Below are 19,338 nucleotides of genomic sequence, written 5' to 3'. Positions count from 1 at the left end.
CTATGGTTACCTTCCCAAACCCCCAAAACTTTAACCTTAGATTGTCTACTGTTGACCTCACCCCATTCCTAAGAGGTCTGTAAGGGGCGTGCATAAGCGCACCAACATGTCTACCCTCCCTGTCCTAATGCTCCCTTTTATTCGTATCCATTTCATGTATTCATAATCATGTTTATACTTATATTTGTCATATAATACATGCTTGATAAAATCAATCAATCAATCAATCAATCAATTTTGTAGCTCATAAAAATGCTACATACTTTTACCGCATCAACTGTGAATTTTTTTGGAGGAAAACTTTTGTTTGCTCTTTCAGACCTCCTTGGAATAAAACGTTCCTGTTTCACTGGAATCTCACTCTCCAAACATTCCTCTGAGCTATACTCTCGGATTTCTATTGAATGTGACTGTGAATGTTCATTTATTGAAGATTAACAGGCATAAAAAAATCAGTATTGGCATGTACCTTTTCCCAGTTCTCATGTTCAGAAAAAAATGCATCAAATAATAATATTTTTGTGTCCATCTGTAAATCTATATGCATTTGATCCTGATTGGTAACCTATAAATTTCAATTTCCTTGCCTTTGGCTGTCCTTTCCTCCTAATTGTTTTGGGAATGTGCACCCATGGGCCAAAGATTCTTAAATGTGCCAAAAAATCCTTTTATTCAGGGATGGGCTTTAAAATTTTTAGCAACGGATTCTCTGCCCAGTTGCTGGGTGGGTATGGCCATGGTGGGTGTGGCCTAGTCAGCTTCCTGTACCACAGTGGGGGGTGGGGCGTTTTTGCCCTCCCCGGGCTCTGGAGGCCCTCTGGAAGCCGAAAACGTTTCCAGCCTTACCAAACTTCCGGTAGGCCCATTTATCGCTCTCTCTGAACCTCCGCGCATGCACTGCACTTACCTGCATCCAAAACAGGCTGCGTAGGGACTCCTGAGAGAGGCAGGGCAAGGTGGGCCAGGAGTGGGATGTGGGCAGTGGTGGGATTCAACCAGTTCGCACCACTTCGGGAGAACCGGTTGTTAACTTTTTGAGCAGTTTGGCAAACTGGTCGTTGGAAGAATTCATTAGGGCAGAGAACCGGTTGTTAAATTACTTGAATCCCACCACTGGATATGGGGGTTCTCTGAACTGCATAGAGTCTTAGCTAGAGGTTCTCTCAAACCCCTGAGAAGCCCCAGCAGCCCACCCCTGGCTTTTATTAAAGCGCTCGAAGGAAAGGATTCCTGGCCAAAATGCCAAGAGCCCAGAACAAAGGATTAAGAGAACATTATACAATTTCACTAAAGCAGAAGTCAGGACAAGGCAGGATAATAAGAAATATCATTTAGTAAACATTTTAGTAATGATATAATAATTTGTTCTATTGGTCTCTAGCCAACCTATTTCCTAAGCCTTGGTTAATGAATGTTTCAGGAATTATCTAGTACATATTGTATTTGCTGCAGGCCATCTCTGTTCCTAACTTTTAGCTGAGCTATACAGGATGTCTAACTCTTTGTTATAGTTATCAGTCCTTTAACCACCTACAATTATTACAACCTTTACACGTGCATGTTCTCTGTGAATAGCAGTCTTTATTCTTGCCAGACAGATTCCATAATTACAGGCTTCCCGGTCTCCTTTCAAGTGTATGCCATAACCTTGCTTTGTTTTAGCAAACAGCCCATTGACCAAACTATTGACCAAATAATTGGCAGTTAAAATTCCCTCACCCCACTATAGGTTACTAATTCCTGCATCTTCTAGTAACGCATCTTTTGTAGTTTGTAACATACCATCTCTGCATTCAAAGGCTTTCTCTGCTGGAGTGCAGGGGTTTCTTCTTCAATTGGTTATGCCTTTCTTTCTCAATCATTGCTGAAACATGTTAAACTTGAACTCTGTGCCTCTGTCTGTCTGTAGTTGACAGACACTTTGATTATACTTCCTCTCTACAAACTATTGCCCACTGCTTAAATTTTTGAAATGCTTTCGTTTTGCTTTTTAGTAAATAACAAAACTCATATCTTGAGAAATCATCAACAATTACCAAAGCAAAATTACCCCGTCCATTAATGGAGATAGAGGACCAATTAAATCAACATGAAATAATTGAAAAAGGTCAGGTTTCTTATCTCTTTTTTTTTCGCTTACAGGATATACTTTTGATTTTTGTCTCTTTGCAAATAGTATGATTCGAATAGTTGTCACAATATTTTACAGTCAAATCTACAGTCAGGTCTTCTGTATAATAAATGTGCACACCCATTATGCTTTGGTTCATTAGAAAAGACTGTCTGCACACTGCCACCACTTTCCTTGTGGTTCAAAGCATATAAATTGCTCAATTTTAAACTCTGTGTACACATCCTATTATTCTTTGGATTTTGCAAATATAATTATTTCTCACTCCAAATTCATGTAGTGATGTTTCACTTGAATGACCTAAGTTGGTGTATGATTGTTGTTGTTAGTTGTTAAGTCGTGTCCGACCCATCAGGACCCCATGGACAGCGTTCCTCCAGGCCTTCCTATCCTCTACCATCCTCTGGAGTCCATTTAAGCTCTACGCCTACTGCTTCAGTGACTCCATCCAGCCACCTCATTCTCTGTCGTCCCCTTCTTCTTTTGCCCTCAATCTTTCCCAGCATTAGGCTCTTCTCCAGTGAGTCCTTCCTTCTCATTAGGTGGCCAAAGTATTTCAGTTTCATCTTCAAGATCTGGCCTTCTAAAGAGCAGTCAGGGTTGATCTCCTTTAGAACTGACTTGTTTGTTCGCCTTGCAGTCCAAGGGACTCGCAGGAGTCTTCTCCAGCACCAGAGTTCAAAGACCTCAATTCTTTGGCGCTCAGCCTTTCTTATGGTCCAACCTTCACAGCCATACATTGCAACTGGGAAAACCATAGCCTTGACTATACACACTTTTGTTGGCAGGGTGATGTCTCTGCTTTGTAGTATGCTGTCTAAATTTGCCATAGTTTTCCACCCCAGGAGCAAGTTTATTTTAATTTCTTGGCTGCATTCCTCATCTGCGGTGATCTTGGAGCCCAGGAAAATAAAATCTGTCACTATCTCCATTTCTTCCCCATCTTATCTGCCAGGAATTGAGAGGGCCGGATGCCATGATCTTAGTTTTCTTAACGTTGAGTTTCAAGCCAACTTTTGCACTCTCCTTCTTTATCTGCATCAAGAGGCTTTTTAGTTCTTCTTTGCTTTCTGCCATTAAAGTGGTATCATCTGCAAATCTGAGGTTGTTGATATTTCTCCCGGCAATCTTAATTCCAACTTTTGATTTATCCAGCCCTGCCTTTCTCATGATGTGCTCTGCATATAAGTTAAATAGGCAAGGTGATAGTATACAGCCTTGCCAGACTCCTTTCCCAATTTTGAACCAAACAATGGTGTATGATAAGTGTGGCTAATCAGGGTCTAAAAGGGATGGCGACAATAGGCAAGGCAAAGAAGTAATTGAATGCTTATTAGCTCCTTTGCCAATGTTCCCAAATATTTAAAATAAAACACTCTTTGTGTCATTTCCCTTTTCCTACTTTTCCTGCCAATCAACCCAAAGTGAGAGATCCCAAGAGAGCCACCAAAACAACTTTCCACTCAGCCCACTGCTTGTCTCCCATTCATAAATGATGACATGTAGAGGTGATGAAATCCGGATGTCTCTGCTAAAGAAAGGGAACATAGAAATGATCGTTTCATTATTGGAAATTTTAGGATTAAAAATATCAAAGCAAAAGAAGATTTTGCTTTCAGAAGTACTGTCTTCCAGTGACAGTTCCACTGGAATAGCATTGAATAGGATTGAATTAAATGCCTAGGTGGCTTATATTCTTGACTTTAATAATCAGATGATAATTTATTTTCCAACTAGTTTGACTAGCTCTTTTTTAGAATTCCAAGACATACACGCATACATAACCTTTCATAATCTATTGTATTAAAAAATTAAATTTTAACTTACCATCCACTCTTACTTTTATCTTTTTCCTCCTACTGTTCTTTTCAATTTAACTTTTAAAGTAATTTATTGTATCAGTATCCTTTCATTACGAGATTTTTTTCCCCCTGGAGGTTGATAATTTGCTTGTTAACAGGGCTTCAAGTCAGATTTGACTCCTGGAGACAACCTGTTCTAGTCCTTCCAATTTTCTTGGCAAGATTTTCAGAGGTGGTTTATCTTTGCTTCCTTCCTAGAGCTGAGAGGGAGGGACTGGCCCAAGGTTACTCAGTTGGCTTGTGCCTAACATGGACTAGAACTCACAGATTCCAGCTTTCTAGCCTGAAACCTTAATCACTACACCAAACTGGCTCTCTTGGTTACTTTTGGCATTTATTTCTCTTCTTTGACTCTTTTGCTATGTCCTGTGTTTCAACGTTTGAAGTTTTGGAATTAATTTAGCAAAAGTAAACAAAAAGACTTTGAAATTTAGTTCAAAAGGTTTTGATTAAGGGATGTTCGGCATCCTATTTCATCCTAACTTATTAACAGAGTGCTGCTGTTACACTAAAATATCCAAACGTGAGGTGGAGGGGAGGTTTATCAGCTGCAAAATCTTATACTAAATACAGCTAGGCAAGATACATTGTCAAAAGGTGATTTTTTAAAAATTGTTTTCAGGCCATCATCTGCCCAAATCATAGATTCCATCATGTCTAAAGGGGAATCTGTTTGTGAGTTCTCATGGCCTTGATTATTAATAAGAGTGAGTTCTTCAACAAGATGTTAGATTTTTTTAATCTCACTTTTACTGTTTTTTAATAAATAGAGCAGTGAACATATCTACAACTCTTTCTTCCTCCTATTTTCCCCACAACAATCACCCTGTGAGCTGAGTTGGGCTAAAAAAAGTGACTGACCCAAAGTCATCTAGACACTTGCCTAAAGTGGGACTAGAAGTCCCTGTCTTCTGGTTTCTATGCCAACACCTTAACTGTTAGATCAAACTGGCTCTCACAGTGATTTCACTGATTTTTTTGGGCTGAAAAATTGGACTAGGGTGTAATAACCAGTCAGGAGATCTAAATTATGACCTTTGTATCCTTGATCAAATCTTGACTACTTGTAATCTCCCAGGAGATTAAAAATATCAGTAATAGTTGTTTCTGTTGAGAATTACATTATCAGCTTCCTGTCCTAAAGGTTGCAAAGCAAGTTGTACAAAGCCCCAAGCGTGAGAATGCATGATAAATTGTAACAGCTCATTCTTTCAACTTGTTTTAGCTTGTACATATAAAGAAGAAAGCAGACTGATTAGCTGACAGATTTAAAGGCCTGTTGACACTATCAGTTGTCACAATCTTTTTAAATTTTTAATTGGCATTTTGAATTGTACCTTAATATTTATTGCAGTTATGACCCTTTTTTGGAATTAGTGTTAGCATAGCCTTTAATCACTTCCTTTGGTATGAAATTGGCTAGAAGAAGAGAAGTTTGTTTCTCTTTGGAGCTATTAACTTCTCATATTGCCATCTTAATCAGAAGTGAACTATGGTTCTATCTGGGAGAAAAAAAAAACAGGAATTTTTTCCTCTACTCCACAGAAATGTTATCTTATTTGGACCAACAAGAAATCCAGGAGAAAAAAATCAGTTTAGCACGTCAGTCTTTAGACATAATTTGTCTGGCCTACATCATTCAGGTTCTACTGGACAGTCACTTGTCTGAAATGGTATAGGTCTCCTGCTTGAACAGGGGGCTGGACTGGAAGACCTCCAAAGTTCCTTCCAGCTCTATTCTGATTGATTGCTCCATCATTTCTAAATGTCCATTCTCTAATGCAATGGTAGTCAACCTGGTCCCTACCGCCCACTAGTGGGCGTTTCAGCTTTCATGGTGGGCAGTAGGGGTTTTGTCCGATACTGAAGCACTTTCCTTTTTTTTAATATAATTGACTTTTTTAAAAAAATTCATAGCATTATTTAAAGACATTTTCATTAAGTTTTCATAAAATTCCCCGTGACAATTTAAATTTCTGAAAATATACTATCTGTATCACCCGCACATAAGTTTAGTTCATGTTATGTAAGTGAAGCTACATGGCACTATAGTACGACCACAAACAAAAGAGCCTCGTCCCAGAATAGCTCACGCATCTCCCCCCACACCACCCAGCTGTAAAAGACAAGCAGAGCTGGTAGCCGCCCCCTCCACAAACCCCACTCACGATGCGTGAGAGACATATACAGACAATGATACATGATGCATTACTGTGGAACCGGTGGGCAGTTAGAAAATTTTACTACTAACAGTGATACAAAAGTGGGCGGTAGGCATAAAAAGGTTGACTACCCCTGCTCTAATGTGCTTGTAAGCATGTTGTTAACAGAGGTTGGTTTGTGCTCACTTTCTAAACAAACATCTCCTATAATAACCCATCCTAGGCCTAATTTCTGGACATATGGATCACTGTGGGTACCACTGATCTGATGTCTTGCTTTGTGGACTTTTAAGATATCTCTTCCTAGGAGCAAGATTATCTGAGCCTGAGGATGGAGCACTGGTATCAGGTGTGCTATGCAGTTCAAAAGTGGGTGATGAATTGTGCATCTGGTGTAGGGATTTCAGATCTATGGTCAGGAATCTGGTTGCACTCAATAAGAGTTGGTAAATTCAGACATGTTTTCCATCTACTGACTCAACTTAGTAACAAAATACAAAGTCCACAAAAACAGAGAAGGGGGAAAATGCAACACTGTACTTTCTTTTGTATTTGGAGTCTTGTGTGATCCACTGCTTTTGTAAGTTATGCGCTAATTTTTGTGCAATCGGATTGACAACTCTGGCTGCGTCAAGGAATGCAAGTCCTGGCAAGTCCCCTTCCAACTTAACTACTTGAAGTTCCATCAGTAAGTCATTAAGTTCCCTAAGTTTCTGATAGGATCCGTTAGCTATTTTTGGAAAGCTAACAAGTCTTTTTAATAGTGCATTTTCTACTGCTTCTGTTAAACCATAACACTCATCAAGTCTGTCCCAGAACATTTTAAGGCCTGTCACAGGATAGTTTTTGTTTATTGAACTGATTTTTTTTTGCATGCTACACAGATTCAATTCTGAGCCATTTAATTATTAAGTATCTCTTCACTGCATGAAAAATCTAAGCCTCTGATAGCATTTTGAAATGACAATCACTAGGCTCTATAGCTTTCAGGGCCACTATTAATCCCCATAAAAGTCATGTTGTTCCAAGAACTTGGCAAAGCCTATGGTGGCTTGATTATCTGACTGTGTGTTGCTGTGGTGAAAAAGTGTTATGTAGTTGTACCGTTTAACGATCTCTGGTTTCAGCTGGCCCTTTCTATGCTGCTCTGGCATGAAGGCTGATCCTGTAGGATAACTTGCAGACTCAGGTACCTTGGGTGTAGAGTTCAGCTTTGCTTGGAGCTCTCTCATTTCTAGGCTTGAGGCTTGTCATTGGCTTTTAGTGGTATTGTGTAGCATCTCTGGCTTGCTTCTTGAAGCTTGTCTTTTCCATCTAGGTGAGCATTGCTGCTTGGCCTGGAGTGCTGATAGATGTACTCTGAAGTGCATTGCAAAGCATATTGGAATTCTGCTTCTGGCTCAAGCACGTTGCTGCATTTGCTGCATTCATTGTCAGAACATACAGCTCTTTCTGGGGCGTTGCTTATGGCTGTGACAGCTGCTATTTCTTTCTCTATGGCAAGGCACTCTTGATTCTCTTCTAACAGGGCTTCCTGCATTTCCAGGGATCTTGCTGCATTCTTTCAGATTCTTTCTGTATTCTTTTGTCCTCTAACCTTTTGCGCTCTTTTTTTCATTTCCATTTCTTGTTCAGTAAAGGCTTCTCGTGCTTTTGCTGCTTCAGCCTTTGCACTGGCAATGGCAAGTGCATTACTTGCTGGTGACTATTTGGAAGGACTACAGATTTGAGACCTTGCTTTGTATGAAGATGGCTAGCTATATGAACTGGTGTCTTCTAGAGGTGCTTGACTGTATGGAGACTTCTGTATTGCCATATGCAGGTGACTACAGTGACCAGGTAGCAGGCCTCTGTGTAGTCACTATCCCAGATCCCAGTTGCTGGGTAGCCACTGGGTAGCCACTGGGTAGCCACTGGGTAGCCACTGTATGCAGCTTGACATGCAACTAAACTCACTATCCTCCAATAAAACAGACCATGTGCATAGATCTGGATGCTTTATTAAAGGGACAGGATGGGTGAAACTGGGGAAAAGTAGAAATACATACAATAAGAACTCAAATACAAAGTAGGCAGTGTTGAGTTGCTGGTGGGCATAACAATTAACAAATACAGATAAATCTAAATCTCACCAGTGATGCTATGTGTATGGGATATGGATTTTTATCCTCAGATGAACATGTGTCATGGATTAGGCTGGATTCTTCCTGGTGCTTCAGTTCCTTCAAAATGTTAAAGGAAATGGAGTATGGCTTCCCAGTATGCACTTGTTTTTGGAGTGAGGATTGATGGGAAGATGACTCTTTTTTTTTAAATTTTATCTTTATTATGATTTTCTTTTTTTATAACAATTGTACATATTCAACAGAACCATGAAATTATTGTATATTTCAGATCTACCTTCCATATAATTTCTATATACATTATATATATAAAATCATCAATAGCCATATATATATATTGTTTTCCATTTCTATTGATTGTCCATGTGTACCAATTTTCCCAGACCACATAGTATTCTGAATCTTCTTTTTCTTCTAATTCTATGATAAGCTTATCTATTTATGCATTGTCTATTGGATAATCAGACTCTCTGGTGATATGTTACTGAGTTTCCAATATTGCGCGAACGCAATCCTTGCCACTGTTAGAATGTGCAAAATCAAATATCTCGTTTTTTTTTAAAGTTTTGTCTTAAACATTCCCAAGAGAAATGTTTCTGGGTTCAGTTCAATTTGACATTTTGTTATATCCTGTAACCATCCTTGTATCTTAACCCAGTACTTTTTCGCTTCAGGGCACATCCACCAAACATGAAAGAAGATGTTGATGTTGATGTTGATTACATGTTGATTACATTTCCAGCACTTTGGACAGATCCGGGTACATTTTGGACTGCCTAGCTGGTGCTAGGTGCCAGTGGTAAAGCATTTTATATTGATTTTCTTTGTAAGCAGTAGATTTAGTTAATTTTAAATTTTTATCCCAGATTATTTCCCAATTATCTAAATCTATATTGTACCCTATATTCTTTGCCCATGCAATCATTGGTTCTTTCACCACTTCTTCCATTCTGTCAAACTCTAGTAGGTATTTGTATAATTTAGATATTAATTTTCCTTCCGGGCCTATCAATAATTTGTCTAGTTGATTTGGTTCCATATCAATTCCAAATTCTTCCATGTCTTTCTTATATCTGGATTGCAATTGTAAACATGGCCACCAATCTATCGATATTCCCTGTTCCTTTAATGTCTGAATATTTTTGAGTTTTCCCTGTTTGTCTAATATTTCTGAATATCTTGGCATCTTACTTATGTCTAGTGTGTTGGGGTGGATCATCGCCTCCATAGTGGATAACCAGCCAGGAATTTTCATGTAGTGTTTTTTCCTTATGTCTTGCCAATTCCCTATCAATGCGTCTCTTATTCTATGTCTGTGAAAATATGAATGTGTCTTACTTCCTTTATCCCACATGAAGGCGTGCCACCCCTTTTGTAAGTCATGGCCTTCCAATGCTATAATTCTTCTATTATTTAAATTGACCCATTCCCTTATCCAAACCAAAGATGCTGCCTTGTGGTAAAGTTCCCATGCTGGAAGTCCAAAGCCACCTCTATCTCTACTATCTTGAAGAGAGGATAATTTAATTCTTGCCTTCTTTCCTGCCCAAAAAAATTTTGTGGTAATTTTATTAAGTTCTCCAAAAAAAATTCTGTCTAATAATATGGGTACTGTCTGGAATAAGTATAGAAATTTAGGTAGGACATTCATCTTAATAACTGCTATCCTACCTAAAAGTGATAGTTGTAACCTCCCTCATCTTTCCAAAACATTCTTTAATTTTTGAGCTAATACTATATAATTGTCCGCCTTAAGTGATGAACATTTTGCCATTAGCCATATCCCTAAGTATCTGATTTTTTTTTACAATTTGTAAACCCATTTCCTTTCCCAATTCTTCCTTCTATTTGTTTATTAAATTTTTAACTATCATTTTAGTTTTCCTTCATTGATTTTAAGTCCAGACACTTCCCCATATTTTTCTATTTCTTTTATTAGGGTGGGTCCAGATTCCAAAGGTTCTTCAATGATGAATACCATGTCATCATCAATGGCCTCTGGTGGCTCAGCAGACTAAGTCTTGATCATCTAACCACTTGGTCTAAAACTTGGCAACTCCAGATCTCAACCAGCAAATGCTCAGTCTTACATATTGGAAAAAAGAACCCAAACACTAAGTACATACTTGATGGACATTACCTTACAGATGACCCCCACCCCGTTAAAGACCTTGGAGTTTTCATGTCAAATGATCTAAGTGTCAAAGCCCACTGTAACTACATAGCAAAAAAGGCTCTAAGAGTTGTAAACCTAATCCTGTGTAGCTTCTTTTCCAAAAACACTACACTACTAGCCAGAGCATATAAAACATTTGCTAGACCAATTCTAGAATACAGCTCGCCTGTTTGGAACCCTCACCACATCTCTGACATCAATACAATTGAGCAAGTCCAGAAATATTTTACAAGAAGAGTTCTCCACTCCTCTGAAAACAACAAAATACCTTATCCCACCAGACTTGAAATCCTAGGCTTAGAAAACTTGGAACTCCGTCGCCTTCGACAAGACCTAAGTTTAACTCATAGAATCATCTATTGTAATGTCCTTCCTGTTAAAGACTACTTCAGCTTTAATTGCAACAATACAAGAGCAACCAACAGATTGAAACTTAATGTTAACCGCTTTAATCTAGATTGCAGAAAATATGACTTCTGTAACAGACTCATCAGTGCTTGGAATACTTTACCTGACTCTGTGGTCTCTTCCCATAATCCTAAAAGCTTCAACCAAAAACTTTCTACTATTGACCTCACCCCATTCCTAAGAGGACCATAAGGGGCGTGCATAAGTGCACAAACGTGCCTACCGTTCCTGTCCTATTGTTTTTTCCCTTTTCTTTTCTTCTTCCTATATATATATTGGTGCTTATACCTCCTAATATTTACTCATATATATGTTTATATACTATATAATCCTTTTTATATGATGTTGTGACAAAAATAAATAAATAAATAAAATAAAATCCGCGAAGGCCTGTACTTTGAACTCTTCTCCTTTAAATTTTGTTCCTTTTATTCCTCGATGTACTCTTATGCTATTTAGGAATACTTCTAATGTTAAGATAAAAAGGAGTGGTGACAGTGGACATCCTTGGCATACCCCTTTGGTTATTTGGAAGGTGTTAGTGGTATCTCCAATTATTATTACTTTTGCCTTTTGCGTTGAGTAACTTGCCTCTATCATATTTTCAAATTTAGTTCCCATTTTCAGATTTCTAATTTGCCTTATCATAAATTGCCAATTGAGGTTATCGAAGGCCTTTTGGGCATCCAGGAAAACAAGGGCCATTTGTTTCCCTGAGTGCGCTTCATAATATTCCAGTATGTCTATTATTATTCTTATATTGTCCTTTATTTGTCTATTTGGTAGGAAGCCATTTTGGTCGGAATTTTGGTAGGAAGCCATTTTGGTCTGGTGGCTCAACAGACTAAGTCTGTCTGTTATTAACAGCAGCTGCCTGCAATTACTGCAAGTTCAAGTCCCACCAGGCCCAAGGTTGACTCAGCCTTCCCTCCTTTATAAGGTAGGTAAAATGAGGACCCAGATTGTTGGAGGCAATAAAAGTTGACTTTGTATATAATATACAAATGGATGAAGACTATTGCTTAACACAGTGTAAGCCGCCCTGAGTCTTCGGAGAAGGGCGGGATATAAATTCAAATAAAATAAAATAAATAAATAAATAAATAAAATAATCTCGTTCAACACTCTCTTCATCCTCTCTGCAATTATGTTCATAAATATTTTGTAATCAGCATTTAAAGGGATATAGGTCTATAATTATTAATTTGATTTTTATCTGGATGGGAAGATGACTCTTAAAGTAGTGGGTCAGCTTCCAAACATTACAGATTGGTTTTTGGCCCCAGCCACTAGATGGGGCCAAAGAAGAACAACAGTTTATACACAAATTATATACTGAGGGCATGACATATGGATTGGTATATACCGTAGGTAAATATAGCAGGGATTCACATTGTTGGAGATTTGAGTTGAGCAAGATCCATGTTAAAGGATGTGCTTAACAGATGGAAAGTAATAAGTAGAAGACAGCTCCAATTAAAAACTGTTCACAGTATAATTTCCTTGTATAACCTCAGCCCAGCTATCAATGTATGCAAGCAGTTCAAAGTTTAATTTATGGAAAAAGAAAGCCTCACTTCTATTTGAACTGCACCTTGAAGAGGGGGAGGGGGAGGGGGAGGGGGAGGGAAGGAGGCAGTGGTGAAGTCCAATTTTTTTTACTACCGGTTCTGTGGGCATGGCTTGGTGGGCGTGGTGTGGTATGGCTTGGTAGGGCGTGGGCATGGCAGGGGAAGGATACTGCAAAATCTCTGGAGCCAGCCAGATGTGGTATTTGCTGGTTCTCCAACTACTCAAAATTTCCACTACCAGTTCTCCAGAACCTGTCAGAACCTGATGGATTTCACACCTGGGAGGAGGATGGGAAAGAGAGAGAGAGAAAGAGAGAGAGAGAGAGAGAGAAGACCCTTCTTTAGTTAATCATAGGCTATGTAAGAAACAGACATAGAAACAGCAGGTGAAAACCTCCTTATCTGTAATCATTTGCCTTAGTGGTCAACAGGCTGTTAGGTGGAAATAGAGAGTACAGTTGCCAATAACATTTTTGAATGGTCTGACAGTCACACTTGCCTCTTAATGCTGTGCAGGATATGCCACCTCAAAAACTGTAGGCAGGAATACAATTTATTTCATTCCATTTGTTTATGTGTAATGTGTGTTTGGGGGCTTTCATGTCATGTTTGACTCCTGGCAATTGCTTAGATAAATCCCCACAGGTTTCTTGGAAAAGTTGTTATTGTTGTTGTTATTGTTGTTTTTGAAGTATTTTGCCTGCTTCCTATGGCTGAGAGAAAAAGTCTTGGCCCAAGATCATCCAGCTGGTTTTGTGACTAAAGCAGCACTAGAACTCACAGTCTTCTGGTTTCTATTTTGATGCCTTAAGCCACGGGTGTAAAACCCGTGGCATCATGTTGCTGTCACATGACATTTCATGATGTTTTTCCTTTTCATCGAGCTGGGGTGGGCATGGCTTGCATGACGCATCCAGACTGCGGGCCGCCAGTTTGACACCCCTGCCTTAACCACTACATCAAACTGTTTCTCACTTTCACTGTTATTTACTGTTCTTAAAACTAAAGATAAATGCCTACTTTCCAGTTTTATATTTTAAAATGTTGTTTTCCTTTTGTCTATCAAATTAAGATAAAAATTGTTCTTGGACCCTCAATTTGGGCATGACTAGCTTGTAAGATTTCAGTGCAGTCTCTTAGGCACAAGGTTACTGTACAAGGTACATTGTCTATTAGAGCTGGCTGGAGTCAAACGTTTACATTCAAATGTTTAAAAAACCCAGAACAAAGAAAGAAAAACCAAACAGAAGTCCAGACCCACAAACTAAGAATAAGGGTTACTTGTTATAGAGCCTCCCTATGATAGGAAGCAACAGTTACTTAAAAGGAATAGGATGACTGGAGGGCTTAACTTGCTGTCTCTTTCTCCCTTAGCTCGCAGCAACATGTAATGTTGACCATTCCTGGTTCAATGACTGGTTCACTGGGCACCTGAACTTCCAGATTGAGCATCAGTGAGTATGAGCTAGAGAAGAAGCAAGGCCATAGAAATGTGTGTGGGAGGGGGAGACCTTCAGGGCAGTCATACACCACACATGGCTGATGTTAAGCAGGGCTGCCATGTTTTGGATCTAGCAAAAGTTCTGGGATTGTCACCTGACACCCTCTTTTCTTCTTGCAGCCTTTTCCCCACCAGGCCTCGACACAATTACTACAAGGTGGCTCCAAAACCAGATTGGAGGTGCAAAACCAGGTGCAACCAAAACAATCTGGAACTGAACACACTCAAAACCGTAGAAATGGTGGTAGATTTTAGGAAAAACCCTTCCATACTTCCACCTCTCACAATACTTGACAACACAGTATCAACAGTAGAAACCTTCAAATTTCTGGGTTCTATCATATCGCAAGATCTCAAATGGACAGCTAACATCAAAAACATCATTAAAAAAGGACAACAAAGAATGTTCTTTCTGCGCCAACTCAGTAAGCTCAAACTGCCCAAGGAGCTGCTGATCCAGTTCTACAGAGGAATTATTGAGTCTGTCATTTGCACCTCTATAACTGTCTGGTTCGGTTCTGCAACCCAACAAGAAAAACACAGACTTCAGAGGATAATTAGAACTGCAGAAAAAATAATTGCTACCAACTTGCCTTCCATTGAGGACCTGTATACTGCACGAATCAAGAAGAGAGCCGTGAAAATATTTGCAGATCCCTCGCATCCTGGACATAAACTGTTTCAACTCCTACCCTCAAAACGACGCTATAGAGCACTGCACACCAGAACAACTAGACACAAGAACAGTTTTTTCCCGAAGGCCATCACTCTGCTAAACAAATAATTCCCTCAACACTGTCAGACTATTTACTGAATCTGCACTACTATTAATCGTTTCATAGTTCCCATCACCAATCTCTTTCCACTTATGACTGTATGACTATAACTTGTTGCTGGCAATCCTTATGATTTATATTGATATATTGATCATCAATTGTGTTGTAAATGTTGTACCTTGATGAACGTATCTTTTCTTTTATGTACACTGAGAGCATATGCACCAAGACAAATTCCTTGTGTGTCCAATCACACTTGGCCAATAAAATTCTATTCTATTCTATTCTATTCTATTCCTCTGGTGAAATCTCTCTGTGCCAAGCATGGTGTTCACTACGAGTGCAAGCCCATCCTCACAGCTTTTGCAGATATATTGCAGTAAGTTCATGGGTGAGGGAAGCTCTTCTTGGGCACTGGCTCATCCAGAAAAGATTACAGCCAGAAAGAGGACAAAAAAGATTGCCTGGTGAAGATGTTCTCACTATCATCAATCTTCTTCTCCTTTCTCTTTCTGCAGTAGCCTGAAGGAATATGGGCAGGACTGGCAGGAAGCTTATCTCCATGAATTGGGAGTGAGAGATGTTTAGACAGCAACAGAAATACATTAACTTGGTGAGAAAGGATGACTTAATTATGGAGATAATAGGATATTTCAAATAATGAGTTGTTCACCTCTCTATTCCTCTTCTTTAGCAGAGACCAGGATTTGATCACCTCTGAGTATCACCATTTATGAATGGGAGACAGCCAGGGGGCTGAGTTTTAGTGAACCTTTTTAGAACTCTGATTTTGGTAGCAAGAACTGCTTGTTTTATTCTAGTTTATTCCTTTCTCACTAGAATAGTCCCTATTCTTTCTTTTTCCAAGAAGTTTGAAACATGGATACCCAATGCCTCCCTCTCCATATTGTCTCCTTATACTAACATAGTCCATTTCTCCACACATAAACCTAATGAATGAAAGAAAACCAAGACACTCTTAAGAAAACCTAATTATTTCTGAGACTATTACTTCCCATTCTTCCTGTTCTGTATCAAACCTTTGTACAGGTTCAATGGATGGTCAATGCTGAAACGTTTTGTGCTAAAGCTTGCATCAATCTGCGGCTGCTCTGGTGACTTAAACCTTCTGCTGGGAACACAAAGTGAGCCTTTTGCCCATAAAGATTCTGTTATAAGACGGTGAGAATGTGCTCCTAGAAACATGTATTACCTGTCTATCTCCCAAGCACAAAATTATGCTGGCAAGTGTTTTTTTCATTTTGCCTTTGCTGTTCCTCATTGAGATCTACTGGAGGATTGCTTACAACTGTCCACAAATCCTTCCTCTGCAGAAACATCTCTATTTTTAGGTTCCATGAGAGGTACAGGTAATCCTCGAGTTATGACAGTTCACTTAACAACTATTCCCACGTAACACCGCTCCTGCGCAGACTGCACTGGCTACCTGTGGCCTTTCGAGTGCACTTTAAGGTTTTGGTTACGACCTTTAAAGCGCTCCATGGCTTAGGGCCTGGGTACTTACGGGACCGCCTGCTGTTACCGCATGCCTCCCACCGACCCGTACGCTCTCACAGAGAGGGACTTCTCAGGGTGCCGTCCGCCAAGCAATGTCGGCTGGCGGCCCCCGGGGGAAGGTCCTTCTCTGTGGGGGCTCCCACACTCTGGAACGAGCTTCCCCCGGGTTTACGCCAAATACCTGACCTTCGGACCTTCCGTCGCAAACTGAAGACACATCTTTTCATTCGCACGGGGCTGGCTTAAATTTTATCGATTTTAAATTTTTATTAATAATTTTAAATGGGGTTTTAGTTTATTATATATTTTAAACTTTTTAGGCTAATTATAAAATAAGTTTTTTAATTTGCATTTTAAATTGTACATTGTATTTTGCCTGTTTTATTTTTGCCTGTACACCGCCGTGAGTCCTTCGGGAGAAGGGCGGTATAAAAATCAAAATAATAAATAAATAAAATAAATAAAATTCAAAATTATGCCATAACAGTCTTCAAGTACTTATGACACAGTCCCAAAGTTACGAATGTTGCAGCACCACAGCAGTCATTCACCCTTACAAAAGACCACAAATGCACTCCAACATTCGCCCTGCCAATTTCCCCCCTCCCCTGCCGGGTCTGCATAGGTAGTGGGCCTGTGGATACTCACCTTGCGAAAAGCTAGTGAGCCTTCAGTTTCTTGGCCTGCTTTGGTGCTTCAGGGCTACGGTGCATTCACAGAGAACAGAGGCCTAAAGCACGCAAGATCACGTGAGATCAGTAGTGCAACATCTCGTGCTACTAGTCTTATATGATCTCCCGGTACTTTAGGCCTCTGTTTTCTGCAAACAGAGGCCTGGCCGTGATCTGCGGCAAAAAAATTTGCAAATGGAGGAAAAGCCTGTACCACCACAAATGGAGGCCCAGGGGGACACGTACACCCCTCCTGACCTCTGTTCTTGGTGGCAAAGGCTTTTTGCAAAGATGACCGGGCCCTATCGGGATGCAATCTCTCATCCCTACAGGTCTTGGAAAGTCTTTGCTCAAGACAAAACCACAATAGAGAGACTAGAAAGGAGACAGCTCCCTTGTATCATTGAGATCTACATAAAGTAAGTGACCCAGTCGGGATGGGGTGTGTATGAAAACCTGAGATATCTCAGTGGGTCAGGGGAGGCCTTGGGTGGTCAGAAGCATTAAGCCCCCCAAGGACTACCCCACCCGGAGATATCTGGTGAACTTAATGGCCTGTGCATTTGATTAGCGAACGTGTGGGCAAAAGCAGGGAATGATCACATTCAAGTTTTAAAATCATCTACTACAATGTCCTACCTGTCAATGACTACTTCAGCTTCAGCCACAACAATACACAAGCACACAATAAATGCAAACTTAAAATGAACCACTCCAAACTTGAATACGACTTCAGCAACAGAGTGGTCAATGCTTGGAATGCACTACCTGACTCTATGGTTTCATCCCAACCCCCAAAAATTTGTAACCTAAGACTGTCTATTGCTGACCTCACCCCGTTCCTAAGAGGTCTGTAAGGGGCGTGCATAAGAGCACCAGCGTTCCTTCCGTCCCTGTCCTAATGTTCCCATTAATTGTATTCATTTTATGTATTCAATTCATGCTTATACTTAGATATATTATCTAATACGTACTCAACAAAATAAATAAATAAAACAAATAAATAAAAAAGTTTACGTGATTCACTCCTATGAATCCTCGGGTTACAAATGTAATCGGCAAACTCCATTACATTCGTAACTTGAATGGATTATCTATAATTTGTCTCATTAAGATGAGCTAAAGGAAATCCTCCTTTCATTCCTGTAACAGGTAGCATTGTGCTGTTCTTACAAGCTAAGCATCCTCAATCTCCCTCAGGCTCACGAAGAATCTTTTACCTCAGAAAAATTTATTACTGGCGCTTCAGGCCACTTCTGAGCCTGTAACCGATTCCCTAAACAGGGAATTATGCAGCAGGTGTCCAAATGGAGTTAGAGACACTGACACAAACTTGTAGTTTTATATAAATAAATATGTTTTATATCTATATATACAGCAAAAAAGGTAATCAGGCACATCACTACATCATGAGGTAAATCACAGAACAGCATACAGAGCATACAGAAGAAAAACGGCAGGAAAAAGGGAAATTCCCCCTCCTTACTTACATATAGCAACCAATCACAGAGTAGATTGCCTCATGCAGGAGCCAGCATTCTCCAACCAATCAACTACAACTGTGTGTTCTGGCCCGTTATACACTTTACTGTTCCAGTATATTTAATTAAATATCTTAACAGAGATTAATCAAGAAGAGAACGGATTAAATTGGTCACAAGACTGGAATTTCTCCTGGCTGAATGAAGGGGGCTATACTGTCTGTCTGAGGAAATGACATGAGTTTTGGATTTCACTCCTTCACTGATTGCTTTGACATGTTTTATCTGGACTGTAATTTCCTGCTCTTGTGTGTATGTTCCTTATGAGAACAATCAGATATTGTGGGATTCCCATTTTTCTAAGCACATCTCATAGCACCTGGCTGACATAAACAATGAAGCACATATTGATATTCTCAATTGTCCAAAATACTTCAAAATGTCTTTTGTTCCTCAGATTTTTCTGAAACTAGCCTTTCCCTTTCCATGTAATGTTCTGCCCCAGGCGAGAGGAAGAGAGGGATGGGAGAGACAGAGAAAGAAATAAAAGGGTGTTTGTATTGCATTATTGTTATATAGCTTTTATGTACTGAAACCTAGAGCAAAAGGCTACTATATTATATATTCTATCCATACAGGGTGGGAAAATCAGAACACTCTCTCTCTCTCTCTCTCTCTCTCTCTCTCTCTCTCTCTCTCTCTCTCTATATCTATATATCTATATCTATATCTATATCTATATATCTATATCTATATCTATCTATCTATCTATATATATATATGTGTATATATATATATATGTTTTCTGAGGTTTTCGCGGGTGTTTGTATGTAGGTCTTTGGTTATTCGGGTTTTCTCCCGCGTAAAATTGGAAGTGTCTTGGCGACGTTTCGACGAAGTCTCATTCGTCATCTTCAGGCTTCAGCTTCGTGCTTCTGGGAGCAATGCTCTCTGTCTT

The 19,338-nt window shown here is 39.6% G+C and overlaps 1 protein-coding gene across 1 annotated transcript in view; it reads left to right on the top strand.

Annotated features, from left to right (window-relative positions):
* LOC131185771 (uncharacterized) overlaps window positions 1-18,238 on the top strand; it is a 42,775-nt gene extending 24,537 nt beyond the window's left edge. Inside the window, exons 3-8 of the mRNA XM_058158659.1 lie at window positions 13,808-13,887; window positions 14,055-14,096; window positions 15,006-15,089; window positions 15,229-15,283; window positions 17,059-17,318; window positions 18,100-18,238. Coding sequence (XP_058014642.1) covers window positions 13,808-13,887; window positions 14,055-14,096; window positions 15,006-15,089; window positions 15,229-15,283; window positions 17,059-17,318; window positions 18,100-18,238 — 660 coding nt within the window. The remainder of the gene's footprint in view (window positions 1-13,807; window positions 13,888-14,054; window positions 14,097-15,005; window positions 15,090-15,228; window positions 15,284-17,058; window positions 17,319-18,099) is intronic.
* The last annotated feature ends 1,100 nt before the right edge of the window (window positions 18,239-19,338 follow it).

The sequence above is a fragment of the Ahaetulla prasina genome, chromosome 1 (assembly GCF_028640845.1).
Source record: "Ahaetulla prasina isolate Xishuangbanna chromosome 1, ASM2864084v1, whole genome shotgun sequence".
Lineage (NCBI taxonomy): Eukaryota > Metazoa > Chordata > Lepidosauria > Squamata > Colubridae > Ahaetulla > Ahaetulla prasina.
This window is presented reverse-complemented; position numbering and strand designations above follow the sequence as displayed.